The 17,037-nt window shown below is 41.8% G+C and overlaps 1 protein-coding gene across 4 annotated transcripts in view; it reads right to left on the bottom strand.

The window, feature by feature from the left end:
* LOC122789298 (nucleolar and coiled-body phosphoprotein 1-like) overlaps positions 1-17,037 on the bottom strand; it is a 1,070,760-nt gene that overhangs the window by 970,514 nt on the left and 83,209 nt on the right. For all 4 annotated transcript variants that reach the window (XM_044056613.1, XM_044056615.1, XM_044056614.1 and 1 more), the window contains exon 5: positions 2,932-3,079. In XM_044056613.1, the coding sequence (XP_043912548.1) occupies positions 2,932-3,079 (148 nt within the window). The remainder of the gene's footprint in view (positions 1-2,931; positions 3,080-17,037) is intronic.

Raw genomic sequence — 17,037 nt, 5'->3', positions numbered from 1 at the left:
ACTTCCCACACATTTAGTGGTGAAACAAGACAGTGTCCGGCATTGTTCCAAGCAACATGAAACTGCGGTTGGCCTTATGAGAGATCTGACTGACCGTTACTTTACTGGTACTAGACAAATGTTACCACACTACAATCAGTACTCCACGACAAAACAAAACACGGGTCCCAACACCTTAACCACCTCAAAGCTGACAAACCACAAAGGACAAACAGATCTGTTCACACCACTGAAAACACAAGAATGGTATCTGCACCTGCAAACAGCGGCAGGAAAGTTCTAAAAAATTGTCAGGGCCAGATACCCTTCACATACTGGCACAATGACATTATATGGTATACACCAAACCCCAGGTTAACAGAATTCGTTTACAAATGAGGAAGGATCAAGGAGTGAAACATTTGTGCAACAGTCTGGTTTTATCAATGAAGCAGGAGTGGGGACAGTCATACAAATCGTGTTGCGAAGTGTAGAAAATTAAAAATGCAACATAAAAAGGTGCAAAGGGATAACAAGGCTGAAGTGTAAAATTCCATTAGGTGTGTGAATTCAGTAAAGGTTTATTACAATAAAATGCTGAGAGAAAAGAAACCATTAATGGGCAGGGGGACAAGTGGTGGAGTAACCAGTGAAGAAATTTTTAGAGACTGAACACTGAAAAAAATGTATTCAAGTGTTGGCAGAGTTGCAGATGGATTAAAAAAGTTTCCAATTGCAACTTTGAATTAGGTGGGAAAAGGTGCAAGAAAACATTTGTCACTACTTTTCAAAAAAAAAGGTTAATACTACAATGCTAGATGTTAACATGCAAGGTAGATGTTTAAAACATGTGGACAGATGGGGCTTATTAACCATAAAGGAGCAGTAGAGAGTTCAAGAAATGGAGAGTGAAAGGGAACTGGATAATCTGCTACCACCTGCAACTGGAACAGCAGCTTAGAGAGTATTAAAAAGAAGAAAAAAAAAGTGAAAAGATTAGACATTAGGTTCATGATGAAGAAAAAATACAGTCTTACCTCCATATCCTCAGGAAATAACAGTTAAAGATGTTTACAAAAAAAAATCTTATTTTCTTGAGGATGGAGGTAATACGTTGTTTATTTATATAAAATGTATCATGATAATTAAAGAGGTTTGTTTAAAAAAAAAAAATCACGATACATTTAAATAAAAAAAAGTTGACATACGTTTAGATGCAAACATTACATATCGCTTACCTGTCTAGTTATTGTCAAACTAGACACAGCTCGTTCAAATCCAGCCTTCTTATAAACTTTGTTCCTCCTCTACATGCACTGTTCCCACAATTTTCACTTTTTCCTATGTAACATGGTACTACCCTTTTCCAAATATCCCAATTCCAGTTTTACCTCAGTTACTAAATTCACTATTTCTTAAAGTCGGTTTAGACTTGGATTTCCATTTTCAAGTTACTGCTTTTTTATTTTTTTTATTTTAACAATAACCATAAACTTAACAAGGCCTTACTGTGTTCAGGCAACTCCAATTCTATCATAGCTCAAAAAAAATTTCTTAATTACACCAATCTGCTCACCCAGCAACTCTGACCAAGCAGTCCGCATGGAATCTTTAGTCTTCCAACTCATTACACTCCCAGAAACTATGTTCTGAGTTGCCTCTTTCTTCCCCATCACACATTCAACACTTGCCTTCTACCTAAGAAGAAATTCCTTGTAGTCTACTTGGGGTATAAAAATACCCATGTAAACACTTCCCAAGCGAAGATCCTAAATTCTCTAGACTTTGTTTTATATTTGGGAGACTTCTCCCCCCACTGGTTCTATGTGAATTGCTTAACCATTCTCCAAATCCTTTCTAACCTCCTCTGATTCTTATAGTTATCAATGTAATATTTCCATGTTCTACTAATTACTCCTTTTTTACAGTGAAAAGTGAGAATGTAGGCTGAATTACAAGATGTTAATGCCTAGCAATCTGAAGAGAGCCTTGTTACTCTCACAAGTCTTGCCAGCCTGTTCTGAGGAATTCTACAAAGTAGACATAGTAAAAGGTCTTGACAGCAAGGGGGTGCACCTAGATTTACCAATTCACCACAAGCAAGGCTACAATGAAAACGAGAAACAAAAGAGGGACTCAAACAAGACAGAAAAAGAACTCTGACTGAACTAGTAACTGGAGTGAAGTGGCTAAGGGGAAAAATACATTAACCAGTACAGGAGGTCAGTCCTGAGCCTAGTAGTACAAATAAATATATCAGTAAATCATGAAACTTTGGGAGTAAACAGTATTATCCCAGTTTGTACAGGCCATAAAAACTGACTGCCATGCAATTTAGTCCTAGTAAGATGCAGCATAGACCAAATTGATACTTCTAAGGAAGGCTAGACTGTGGACTTGAGTATACTACACTACTGCAATGATGGACGTGAAAAAAAAACCCTGTGTGCAACTGTGAAGTCAAAGATCTATAGGAAATGCACAAGTTTTCAAGTACAGTGGTTAAAGATAAAGGAGGGCAACAAGTATGAAAAAAATGATTCAAGACCCAGGGGTTAACCAAGGAGAGAGGATTAGGAAGACCATACTGGCTCACAATGCTATTTAAGTGGAGAAAAGTCAGGCCTTGAAGTGCACAGTGAAGAGTAGTATGGGCCTGAACTCGCTACTAAGTGCTCTGCAGTTCTACATGATGGAACGGAATGAGGCAATGGTAGAGGCAGCTGAAAAAAACGCTGGTATACTATGGAACAGTAAGATACTTTCACCAGAGTGAAGCTAAGATTTAAAGTGTGTTGGGCTTATACAACCTTTTCTGCACTATGGCTAAATGGAACACATTGTCATAGTTGTCCAGTGCAAGATGTACTGAATACAGAATCGGTGAATAAGCTCAGAATACTGTAGTTCATTAGTATGAAAGCAACATCCTCAGACACTGGTATAAAGTACCTGGTTTAGTAGCAGGTTTGGCAGTTTGCTTCTCATCCTCCGAGCCATCAGATTCTTCACTGCTGGAACTTTCATCCTTTTTCCTCCCTGGAGCTGGAGTAACAGCAGGCTTCTTTACTTCAAGTTTCTTCGTTGCAGGAGTACTCTTCTGAAACAAGAACACACCACTTGATTTCTTCATGCTGAAACCCATCCATATTGGTGACAATCAGTATTTCAAAATAAAAAAAAAATTGCACATCCACAAGTCACTGCATACATGACTGCATGCTTTTTCAGTGTCAAAAAAACACAAAGTTCCACCAATACAGCAATATAAAAAACACACTACATAAACAATGATTAACCAAGGCATGCTCTACTTGCATAGCGAACATGTTATGTTGTTGAGTAATACTTTTTATGCAAGTTAAGGAAGCAAATGCGTTCCAAAGGCAGTGCCGGTCCCCAGAAAAGAATGCCACATGTGGAGCCTACATCGTACTCAGGGCAATGAACTGAAAATCTCCTGTCAGCAGATGCCAGGTGCACCACTGTACTAGTTATAAAATTTGCCAGAACATTTGATAATCAACACACATTCTGGATAAACTTCTGGGCAACTCTAGGTGTTAATTCAGAAGGCATATACACCACATGACATTCTACTTTCTGTAGCTAGGTATTAGCATATTTAAAGCTACATATTTCATATGCTTGTGTTCTAGTGGACAGTCTACAAACCATTGCAAGCTAATCCATTATTAAAATTCCCTCCAGCGACAAGTGCAAAACAAGACAGACTGGGGACAAATAGGCTACCCATTCAATCTGTTTACTTCACTTGCTATAGTACCCCAAGCGCCAAACCACACCTTACAGTCAAGCACTAACTTAAGGTAAGCCAACAGAATTCTGCAGTCTTACACATGATGCAATACATCTCCACTTATAAGCAAATCATGTACTTGAGACATCCCAAAAGAACTTCACACAGCAAGTGGATACACAATGTTAATACAGCACATTTAACATTCAGTGTTCTTCACTGAAAGATGAGCATTTTCGTTACCATTAAATAAACCAATGGGGAAAAAAATAAAGCTATAGAAATACTCAAATGTAAAACTATCACTGTCAGAACTTATTGTACTTCGTGAAATATATCCATGCCAAATGCTAGCCTGCAATGGAGCCAAGTGACCATCTAATTAAGCAATCTGCAGAAAACAGCATAATTCTGTTAAGTGCAGCATCAAAGTGAGGTACAATGCTGTTATCTTCCTATTCATTGGCTGTAATGCTTACAATTTTATGCAGACATTTACTGGCAGTATGAATGCATTTTAGTAACCCCCCCATGCATACCTAAAGTTAAAGGAAACAACCCAACTCATGGAAATGTGCTGCCTGGACCAGAAGGATGCCATCAACAGCATGTTTAACCTCCCCCTTTTACCTTCAGATAACCCTGGCGGCGATCAGGAGGACTATACATAAAGATACCAGCCTGATGAAGGGGGTACACCTTGCCTAATACCACCAATTGTCTGGTCTGCCTTGGACCTTCTGAAATGATTTGTTCATGTGCTCTGATGTGAAGGGATGTGGACTGCTTTGGGATAGTCTGAAACCAGGGTATCATGACTAACCTACAAAGGCATACAGCATGACTGCTGCATTTTCTGAGAGACTAAACGCAGAACAACCTGGTCTATATCTGTTTTAAAAGCCTCGACAGCCAGCATCCCTTTCACATTCTTGTGCTTATTCCTTAGGCTGCATCCGCAGTCCCAGACCTTTTGAATAACATTCAGCCGCACTTGACTGGTCCACCATTTCAGCTTCGTGGATATGAAAGTAACTTTTCTTTAAATGGGTAAACTCACTGGGCACAACTGCCCCTTTTCAGGGGCAACTTGGGAGCCCTGACTAGTCAAGCGACTTCCTTAGTGTCACAGAATACACAAAGAGAGATAGGAAAATATTAAATACTGCACCCCACATTACAGCAGCAGCTTAACAGTTCAGACTTTAATCCTCTGTATTAAAACTTCCAGAATCACTTTCTGGAGACTGGGAGTTGGTTCCAAAAAGGGATTTCAGTACACCAATGTGGTCATCCCTTGCTCAGAGATACCACTGAGATGGAGGTGGTGCATGTATCCCACAACCCTGTGGCACACCCTGGCTTACATCCTGTCATCCAGTGCTAAAGTATTTTTTAGAGGCATTTTTCTTGTAAAGCTGCTGGTCTGACAGGAGTCGGAAAAAGCTTAGGAAAAAACCTCAAGGAAGGAGAAATTTTTATGTTGGGATGTAGGAGAAAGACACTTGGTAACATCTCCCCACTCCCAACTCTGCCTGAGAATGGGCCAGGACAGCCATCCAGTTACAGGTAATGTGAAAGCCTTTTGTCTTGATACATGCAGCAGTAACTATCAACAAGGTTTTTTTTTTGGTAAAGCTCTTGGAACAGCAGGCAAATCAAAAGTTAAGGAGTTTAACAAATAACTCAAGCTCCCTGCTGCTGCAAATCTGAGAATGCACGAGTGGTCCTTCTGAATGGATGGGAAGGCAGAATTCTTGGAGATGAAGTAACCATCAGTGCCCAAGGAATAAGGGAAACAGCAGTGGTTGGAAGTTTAACAATTTAAAGGTCAGGACTTTGTGAAAGGCAGAGTTTTGAAAGATCCAGAACGAGATTTCAAAGCCTTCTTTCTTGGGGACAGGGGTTAGTCTCCCACAGAACCATTAGTTTTGGCCTGTCAAGGGTACTGGTTTTACTACCCCAATACCAGAAAATTGGCAGAATGGGGAGAAGTTAGATAGATCCCTCCCATTACTGCGCTCTATGCAAATGGCAATTTAACATGGGAAATTTGCAGTCTGCCTTCTGTAATGGCCTCCCACTTCTGAAGACATTCAGTGAGCCTATTACAACACTGGTAGGGCCGAGGAATGGAATGGTGTTAAGGTGAAGGGCAAAAAAGTCCAAGCTGTCATGGCTACTCCCTTTTGGCTGCAAACCCCTAGGGACCTTCACCCCAAGAGTTTCCCAATGGTTTCTGCATATTTTTCCAAATTTTGTTGGCTTGTCTTTACCCTACTCTCAGTACAGATCTTGTACTTAAATGTAGACTACACAAAGCTCAAAATCAGACTCAGTCAGGGCACTCCACTGATCAGGAATGTCATATGCTTGGTAAAAACCCACCCAACACCTACGAGCAAGCCATATGCAGAAGATTGGACCCATTTTCACCCTTTTTTTTTTTTTTTTTTTTTTTTTAAAGCAAAGATGTCACCCCTGGAAGGCTTGGCCTCCAGGAAAAAGGAACTGGCTTTGGCCTTCACAATCTATGTCCAACCTCTCAAACACTATGGGGAACCTAGCCCTCTCCTTCAGAAAGGCAATGAAGTATGCTTTGGCAAGGAGTGGCCTGATCATTGGCTCAGCAAGACCTGCTATGCCATGTTGCTGGAGCCTAAAAAAAAAGACCAGGTGCATGGCTCTGGGGACTGCAGAAGCACCTCACTGGGGCCTACACCTTCAAGCTGTCCCAGAATACTCGCACTTGAACCTTTTGCAAGTGTTCCTTTCTGCCCTCTCCCTGGGAAGGCTTCTTTTTGTGCATCTGTGTTCATGTGTGGAGGAGGATGATGTCCAACAATGAAGCATCTCATCCTTCGCAGGTCATGACACATGCCAGATTCCACAAACAAGCACTGCAGACAAACGAAAAAAATCTATAAGTAGTCAATTAGGGGTCGATAGGATAGTAATGTTCATAACAGGGTACTTATCTGGGCAAAGCTGAGGCACAGACTATTGATACCATATACTGCTAACTACAACAAGATCAAACACTGCATCAAATGCCAGCTTTTTACTGGTGAAACCCTGATGTCTCAAAATGGGAGATCTGCTACAACTGGAACAGGAAGTGTTCAGAGTTCTGAAACTAGAGCCAGGCATCAAAACCTGACAAACACACCACTAGGTATAGTAGGACTACTGCAGCAGTATCTTAGACACTAAATGAGCATCCTTCATTCTTTAATCCCCTCAAACAACTAATCGCCAGATGTACTCCCTTCCCCATCTGCCTGACCATACAACCATCTCCAAGTGCTGAGCAGGACTATGACTTCTTGGGAATTTGACCTTGCTCATTTAGTAATACACCTGGTCAGGAGTCGAAACGGAGATTATAGATATGTCACAGGCAACAATCACATGCAGCAATTGCTCAGTAATCTGCAGACCTATCACTCCAAGTGGGTCAATTTCAGCTGTTCAGCTGGGCAAGCAATGTGCTAGTATGAATATATGCTTGTCAAGCCTTTACAGGGTCTTCCTCCTAGTCCCACTACACATCCAGCTTGTCAGTCTCGGTTGCCATGAACAATACAAGCAGTTATGCCCATCTGTAGGTGGAATGGCCAGTCCACATGCATATTTTGACATGACTGACAAATGGAAAGCCTGTGTTCTACCGAAAAGGGAATTAACTTATCCAGCAAGCAAAAGAAACCAGCTGTTGCTCACAATAAGGTTGAAGATTGAATAAGGACAGCAAATAGCATGGACAACAAATATCACAATCTTGTGCATGTTCACACCACAATCCCTCTTCAAAATGAAGCAGCAGCCTGCGAGAACTGGTGCGTCAGTGCTTTTGTACTAGAATAAAAGGGAGAAAGGGCTCTGGAAGGCAATGATGAACGAGAGAAGCATCTGATAGCCAAGGAAAGTTAGACTACTTTGGAACAAGTCCTACTCATTACTGAAGGACAACTTTAAAGCATTAGAATTGACTACAAAAAGTAAACATAAAAAGGTCATGCCCACCTGGTTTTAACTCCTTGGCAGGAACTGCAAAAACAGTTGTAAAAGGTACAGATCTCTGCCCTAGCGTTGGTAGTGCTGACTTACTTTGGAGGTATATAGCTCCTTGGACTATTGGTTCCCTTAAGAACCTACAAAGCAAGACAAAACAACAAAGGTAGTCTACAGAGTACTGAATGTGGAGAATATAGCCTCTGGCCTCTTATCTCGGGTCTTTTAAACCCATGATCTTTTTGGTTAATAACCTCTGGGATCTTCTCAAATACGCTTAGTAAGGTACATCCGAAAAGGGGATGATTTATTTTTGTAAAGACTCAGTAAGGGGTCTGATCAGTGTCTTTTGATCTACAGAAGTACCTTTTGCTGAGATCTGTGCAAGACAAACGTTTTTCTAACCAGAACTGCAATGTGGTCAAAAGCAGGGGAGAACATCCATCCATGAAGCCAGGTCTCTCAATACCTTCTCATTTTAAAAGTTGTTTTTTTCTATACACTATATACTGGAGCCAAGAGATTCTTACCAAATACAACAAATTTTGTACTTTTTAGCACCAGCTACTAACTTCAAATTGGAGTGCTTTTACATCAAGGGTGCTTGAACCCTCAGCAAACTGTTAACCAGAGATCCTTGCTGGACATAAGCAATCACGTATGTTAGGTGCTATGTCTGAGGTGTCCTGCATTTTGGCATGTACTTTTTGCACATGTTCTGTAACAGTTGGTAACCTTGACCCCATCAGGATATGCAGGCTTGAAAATATGTCTGAGGTGAAGTTAACATACCGTCAAATTTTCGTTCATAGGCAAGTAACTAGGCCATCTGCCTGAGGACATCTATAAGTATAGCCAGAATATGCTGGCTTTCACCGCACCCCTTAGATTAGTTCCCTGTGCCTCTGTCCAGCAGAGCCATTAGTTCCCTGTGCCTCTGTCCAGCAGAGCCATTAGTTCCCTGTGCCTCTGTCCAGCAGAGCCACTGCAGTGATCCCCAGGTTAAATTTTCTGTTTCCCATCCACTCGTTAAGGTTTCTCTTGAATGTTCGTGAGGGGCTCTGCCCAATTTAGATTGGAATCCTGTTCCAAAGGAGGCTCTGGGACAGGATTCTATCCCTCCAGCATGTCCTATTTATCGTTGTGGTGAGGTTTAGATCCTTAGAGCGTGTGGCGCTTGGGGCTTTAAGTGGAGCACGTCCATCAATTCTGGGTTGGACATGGCCTTGTATGTCAGGCAGAGATCACCTCTGAGTACGCGGCATGCAACACAGTACAGTTGAGTTTATTCAGTCGGGCTGCATAGGGCATCTGTTGGAGGCCAGTAATCCTCTTGGTGAGGTACTTCTGTGGTCTTTCCAGCTTTTGCAGGTGCCTTCTAAGGTACATCCCAAATAGGGAGTTGTACTCTATGATGGGTATGATGAGTGATGAACAGAGGAGCACAATAACCTCTTGTTATAGATGCAAACCCTTCAGTGATTAGGTGGGCCACATAGGATTTTCTAACCACCTTGGCAATAAGATCAAAGGAGAGATTACTATCTACTTGGGTCCCCAGATCCCTCATTACATTTTCTGTACTTAGGGGACTACCACGTATGTGGCAGTTCGCAGGTTCTTTGCTTTTTCCCAAGGGGATGACTATGCACTTTTTGGCATTTAGTTTGAGGCTATGATTTTGACACCAGGTATCCGTCTCAGTGAAACCCTTCTGAAGGATGTCCATCAGGCGGAGAATCCATTATGGCCCCCAATTTGCAGTCTGCAAACTTGGTCAGCCACAGTCCTCCTGTGCTTGCCTGCACCTCTAAGTATATACTGAACAGGAAGGGTCCCAGGACTGAGCCTTGTGGGGGGGGGGCGGCACTTGTAACAGATTTAGTCTCGGACCTAGAGCTTGCAACTCTCACCATGTAGGTTCTATCAGTGAGCCAACTGGCAACCCATCTCGTGATATAGGGGTTTATTTTCAGGCTGGTGAGCTTGTCTAGCATACCAGAATGGGAAATGGTATCAAAAGCCTTTGCGAGGTATAGGTAGGCTGCATGGACCTCCTTTCCTTAGTCTAAAGCCTTGGTAACCGTCTCAAAGTCGGCCACCAGGTTTAGGAGGCATGATTTGCCCTTAAAGCCAAATAAGGTAGGGTCCAATGTTTGAAGGTTCCCAATGTCTCCGTTAAGTTCCATGATACTGCGCTCCATAGCCTTGCAGACCAGGCTTACAGGGCAATAGTTCCCAAGGTCCACTGTGGCTCCACCTTTGTGGAGCTGGATAACTGTAGCTGTGCGCTACTATGGGTATGTAGCCTGTAGAGAGGCTGAGTTTGAACAGTGTTAGGTGAGGGTTTATAGTTAATTTTGGAGCTCGTGTAAGACTCAGCCTGAGACACAGTCCGGTCCCATTGAAACTGTATTTTTGGCTTTGGATAGGGCTGCTTTAACCTGTGCGTCAGTGACTGCTGGGGCTCTACATTCTTCTGGTATGATTATGGGCCCTTTAGGGAAGTGAACTTTGCACTAAACCTGTCTGCCAGAATGGTGGCAATATCAGTCGGTTCAGTGTATGTTGTGCCATACTGCACCAACTCAAGAGCAGATCTATTTCCACTTAGGTTCTTGACATAGCTAAAGAATGCTTTGTGGTCATCTTTGGAGTCCTTGGCAATTTTTCTTTCAAAGCTAGCCTTACAGGATTTTTAGGGATCGTAGTTTTACTGATACTGATCAGGGAGGTCTTTCCTTCTTTGGATTTTACTCTTTTCTCTACTAGTTTCCTCCTCCTATTGCATAGCTTCTTTATAGCAGAGGTCCACCAGACTGGTTTCCTTTTCTTGGAGGAGTATTGGTTTTGCTTGGGATAGCACGATCCATGCATTCTTGCAGGTGCTCAAACAGTGCCTTTAAGAGACTCAGCAGCCTGGACAGCGTTGTCCTTTAGCATGGGGGCTGTGAACCTTTCCACCTTGGTCTTAAGTAACGTGAAGTTTGCTTTTGAAAAGTTTTTCACTGTGGTTTCCTGGATTGTGGATATCCACATTCTTCCCCCACCCCCAGTGATTAGTCCATGGTCTGATCTAACCAGCGAGGGGTTGACCTCCTGTGTAGAACAATGGTCACCCATGTTGGTGATAAGGTTAAATAGGTCACATCTGGTGGGTGTGTTGACTAGTTGATCCAGGGCGTTAGAGTTTATAAATTCCATGAAGCGTTGGGCAAAGGAGTTAGTACTTGAGTAATTCTCCCAGTTAATGTTTGGGAGACTAGGGCATTTGGTAGAACCTTCATATTTTCCAGTGTCTCCAGAAACGTGGAATGGGGGTCCTGGGACATGGTGAGTGATCTGTAACAAGCTACAATTTGAATTGCAGTTTTGCCTGTTACCTGCACATGGATCATCTCTGAGGCTTTGTGCTGTGCCATTACCCTGGAGGTGAGGGTATCCTTAATGAATATGGATACACCCCCACCTTCTGTGTTTTGGTCCAGGTTCTGTGGCCAAAGAAGTATGGTACTAGTTACAGCTTGGTAGTGCTGGGGTGCTCTGTGAAGCCTTAAAACCAGGTTTCTGTTACTGTGTTCTCCATACCGAGGAGTGCCTCGAGTGCATGCATTTTGAGGTTTAGACTTCTGGCGTTGAGCAGCATTACCCTCAGTTTTTTGGTTACTTGTGCTATTTATGGTGGTGGGTTTGTCTTTTGAGCCTTGCCTAAAAAAGGCACTATGGGGGCAGCAAAAGCCTTGGCCAGTATTCAAAAGCTTAAGGGTGACAGGTGCAATCCATCTCTTACAAAACAGCGTGGCTTGTTGAGCATGTCATCCCAGGTGGACAGATACTGGATCCCCTTTGAATGACACCAGAAACTTGGCCAACTGTTGAAATTGATAACTTTTTTCTTTATACTGTGGCATCATTCTTGGTGAGGGCAGGATGCTACTCTGGGTCAGGGTCATACCAGCCTGGGCTACGTGATCAGAGAGCTCTTCCATGTTTCTTTTCATGAAGTCCAGGGAGGTACGTCTCACGTCATTCACCCAAACATGGACTATGACAGAATCGTATTTGTACTTGTTCTGGAGTGACCTTGGTGCTTTTGTTGTGGCGGATCCTGGCACCAGACAGGCAGCTAACCTTCTCCTTGTCAGGCCTAGAGTCACCCATTACTAGTGTGTTGGGTATGTTACTTTGCCTTAAGGGCTGTGATTGCGTGGCACACCGATTATGTGAAGTATGTGTTTCATTGTTTGTGATGGGGTGTGGAGGTTGCTTGGGTGTCTGCTTTGGAGGTCTTTGTTGCTTTTGCAGATTTTTATTTAGAGCCTCCGAATATGTTTTTTGTGTATGTGTGTTATTTGCCGGTGTTGGTTGAATAGGTCTATGCGAGACTGATGGTGTGTTGCAAGTATTTTCCTTCTCATCTTGATTGTCACTTCAAGTCTTGAGTTGAAAGAGCTTTCCCTCCAGTTTGGCTGTACAATTGCATCTCTTGCATATATTGGTGTTTGGTGGTAGGAGGAGAGTGTCGTCTGTGTACATGAGGCAGTTGTAACATTGCCTCAAAATGCCCAGATTCACCAGATGGACTGGAGAGTACACCTGAAACTGCTCTTTAGATATGCCTGAATAGTGCAGTCAATATTCACTAACCAGCATACAAGAGAAGTTCCGAGCTTTGTGTCTTTGGGCTTTTCCCAGTTAGGGGCTGCCACAGCGGAACTCCGGTCTGCTAATGATTGGCAGTTGATTTTTTTACATACCGGCTTGCCAGGCCTGATGCACAACCTTCAACGAAGGTACGCCCATTCACGCACGTCTCCACGCAGAAGGCTCTAGCTGAGAATCGAACCGGACAGCGTCTTACTGTGAGGCGACAATGCTACCGCAGCACCACCACCGGAAAAGTTCCGAGCAAAAAGTCTTATTCCTAATTTGCCTGATTTACATTTTGTTTTTGGCTTCTGTAGCTACCCACAGTTCACACAATGCCCTTCTCTCTATCTAACCACTTCATGCTATTCTTAATTTGAAGCATGTTTTGTTCAGCCATACAGGTAGAATTTCTCCTTTTTATATTTTATTAATGCATGTGGGAAAACCCTGCTGGATAGCACTTAAAAGCTTCCCCATTTGTTTGGACCCAGTCTGGATGCAATTTGTGCCCAGATGTGAGCAAAAGCTGTCTACATAACTTTACAGTAACATTATGGGCGATACAGTTAAGTTCTAGGACGACATTTTCAAATCAGAGTACTGTAAGAGGTTTGCACAAATCAAACACGAATACAGTGACATTTACTTTTGAACGGAAGTTCTGATGGAGGTTACTTATTTGTGGTCTAGACTACCATCAAGACAGATATTTCAGGAATGGTACATAAAGATGCAGTTTGTTAGGAACATAACTACATTTTGCCCTCTAATGGGTTACAAGTGCAATCCTGAGTTTCTTTTTTTTTTTTTTTAATAGAAAAATCTAAAAGAAACTGCACATATCCTATTTTGGTGGGATAGGTCTCCCAGTTTATCACAGGGTACTAAGACCTTGTTAAATCAAAGTATATTTATGAAGGTTATGATTTTCTAGGGACAGGCGGCTTCCTGTTGCATGCAAAAATCTATCCAATCCTAGTTTGATTTCTACAAGCTCCGCTTGTAGGGCTCTAGGCTTCAATTTCCAGGTAATGTAGCCTTAAACAGATATGTCACCGGTTTCTATTGTGTCTAAATAACCAGTCAGAACAAAAACATGTATTGGAGTGCTTTCTGGGCTCAAAATAAACTAGTTTTCTGTAACACATACATGGATGTGCTTCCAATGCAGAAAACTCAAGGTCAAGCAGCTTATTGTTTAGACTTACAGCATTTAGCAGAGCCACACTGATGTGATTCAGCCATCGGTTTGATTTGAAGCTAGGCTGGGAGGCCCTTTAACAAGACCTGCCTAAAAAGCAAATTGGAGGCAGCAAAAGCTTTTTGCCCCTATGCTGAAACCTTGAAATGAGAGATGCAAATAAGTATGGTCATCCCATCTCATTCCATGTGGGCATGTATTGGGACACCAGTATTGGATACTGGTTAACAGTAAGGAAGAGATAAAAATTCTAGTCTAGGAGGCTTTACACTATACCAAGGTCTTTCCTGCATGTCGATATGCACGGGGAGCTCTTTCCCACATTACTCAAATCCTTTCAGAGTTTGCCAGGAACCTTACACCAACATGAGACCACGACAACGTTGTAACCATACTAAGCCGATTTAAGGGTCCTTGGGGATCCTGGTAACATAGTCATTCCTGGCTCCTCAGACAAGTCACGGTCTCCCTGCTTTTGTCCAACCTCATGTGTGACAGGAAGGGGGGGGGGCAACTATAGAATCAACACTAATGCATTTCAATCTATGCTTGAAAATAGCTTTGTAGTTGTGGATTTAGGCTATAGCACTTCCTGGCAACTTTCATCCGTGTTCTTGATCAGTGTTGCAGTGCTTGGTTTACTCAAGAGCCTTGCTCCTACTAAGCAGGACAGGCTTTGGTGAAAATTTATTTTAAATGCCCCAGCAAATACTTTAGTATGGGTACATATGTAGTGATGTAAGAGAGTGATCTCACAGGATGTGCCCATTTGTGTGGCCTTAAAATTGGCAAAACACTTGCTCTCTCACAAACAGAGACAAGTAAAATATTATCTGTGAACATTACACAATTTTTACACCACCCTAGTATACCAAGTGCCAAGAGGTTGGAAATGAGGGAAGATTAGCTAGCTGGCCCATTTCAGACCAAGTGTACAAGGGGTATTAAGAACAGGAGAATAGCATTTTGGCTTCTGGATTATATTAGTTCACCCACTAAAAAAAAAAAAATGCATATTAAATTGGTTTGAGCACCAAAGTAACACTATGGAGGAAATACTTAACTAAACAAAACTGGGCACCCACACACCACCAAACTAAAGTTGTAAGAAATGTGCGATGCAGTCAAAACAGGAGGAAATATAGCCAGTGTAAATTAGAATAAGTCCAGTTTGTCGCATTTTAAGGGAGAATAAAATATACATGCACTTTAGATGCTCAAACCAGTTTTAACTAAATATTTATCTACAAGTGCAATGCTGTGTCGCTGCTTAACCAGGACTTCTACAGCTCCGACTAGAGTGTAGGATAAGCTGTGGATCTTAGAGAAAATTGTAACGGTGCCCACGTTTGCTGAATGCAGCACTGCGACTAAAGCCTTCTGGATAGTATACTGGGATCAGCCTGAAACACCCTTCAGGCACTCTGTTTATTGAACAGCTTCTCAAGGCATCACGATTCCTATGGCTGAAAGACCAGAAGTTCACCGAGAGCTGGTAGGATTAAATTGCCAAGCACAGTACTAAAGGGCCAGTGGCTGTGTTGGTCTTGGCTGGTAATTTAATGGCCACATGGACACAGTGCACTTGTGGCTAGGCAAATTGAAACTAAACAAGATGCAAATGGTACGAGTAGAAGAGATCCTGTAGCCTCTGGCATTACATGAGCTTAAGTAGTTAATGTGATGTCATACTACAGTTCTGGAAACAAGGACCCCCCCCTTAAAAAGAGGGTGGTTTTGAAGAAAGCTGAAGAATGGAAAAAGGTTTAGAATCAACTAAATGACCATTCGAGTACTCTAAACAAGCAATTTAACTAGAAAGGTTTTCAGCAGATGGGTTTCCAAACCCCCAAACAAAAACTGCTTTCAAGCCACACAAACAGTTTTTATTCATTAACCAAAACAAGAACATATCCATTCTGTGCTGTAAGTGATGTATCTGCAAGTGAGGTATCTGCATTAATTTGTAATGCAATCTGTAATGCAATCTCACACCAGCACCACTGGAACTGTCCACCTTTAAATTGACAAGGCAGTGGTTATAAAATCCTTCTTTATGGCAGAGTTTCCAGCTATTAATGGTTCATTCTAAAAATATTAAATACGAGAAGTTTTAAACACATCTAAAATGTTCAAGGAGCTGAAATTACTCCATGAATGTGACTATAAAATGTGGAGAAAACGCATCACCTTTCTTAGTGATTTTTCATGAAGGGTATGCAGTTACTTTTTGGAAAGTTATTCCCTTTGCATTCAAGGAGCTTTGGACTTACTACTGTAATGTGTTGTGGTGGGGGGGGGGGGGGGGTAGCAGTGGATTCATTTTTTAGCAAAACAGGCATAAGTAAATGTGTTTCTACTGCAATCTGCAGAGAATGGGTTACACAAATGTCTAATATATGCAAGTTGCAGCACTTGTGATGTTTAATGCTTTGGATAGTACCTCATCAGCTAGTCTGCACTGCATTTCAGGAAACAGACACCATGAAAGAACTACATGTGGCAGCAAACCTGTTTAGTAACCCATGTAACGAATGCATGCTGCAACATACAATAACCACTGTTGGAATAAAACGGGGTTTAGGTAACCAAGCCTGCAATACCTACAAAATACTTCCACATTGAAGACCTTCCAGTGCAGGTTTTTAAACCTGAAGAGAGACTACCAATTAAATTTCAAAACTGATTGATTTTTAAAAGCTTAAAAACAAGACATGTGAAATAGAATAGCAGCATTTTACGGTCAGTTCTTATCTGTGTAAATTCATTACTGCTATATGTAAAAGTTAAAAAAAAAAAAAAAACAGTACTACCAAATAGTTATTTTAGTAGCAAACATTTAACTGTATACATCATACAGATTAGGAGAACAGAGTATACAGCTGAAATTCAAAATCAAACTCTAAATCAAAGCACTTCACTATACCTCCAACAAAGTAGAACCACTGCAAAGCCCAACTACAAGAGCGACTGCAATGACGTTTGTTTTTTTTGTGCTAAAAATGGTAGTTACAGGAAAGATGGGAGAAATCAAAATCATTCCTACACAACACTGGAAACTGCTCCAAACTAAGACTGAAAGCAGTCCAAACAGCGAGAGGAAGCAAGGCAAGTGATCCTAAAAGTACTCCCATGACACCAGCACTGATCACAAACCTAAAACATGGCAAGGGTGAACATGCAGGAAGAAATGAAAGCTCAAAGTAACTAAAAATTTAAGTACAGGGGAGCCAGTTTTACAATGACCCCCCCCCCCCAACTAAAACAGTCCTGCAGCTATAACTAATGAAAGAGTGCAGCTTTAGTCAACTAAAGTTTGAGGAAAAATGCTAATATGCAGAAATATTTGGATCGCTACATAAAGAAACAAGATACAAAAACCATATTACAGAAATGCAGCATCATCCAACAAAGCACTATTAAAAAAAAGTCA

This window comes from Protopterus annectens, chromosome 14.part0 (assembly GCF_019279795.1).
Source record: "Protopterus annectens isolate FY-2018-M chromosome 14.part0, PAN1.0, whole genome shotgun sequence".
NCBI lineage: Eukaryota > Metazoa > Chordata > Ceratodontiformes > Protopteridae > Protopterus > Protopterus annectens.
Note: the sequence above shows the minus strand (reverse complement) of the source record. Positions and strands in the feature narration are given on the sequence as shown.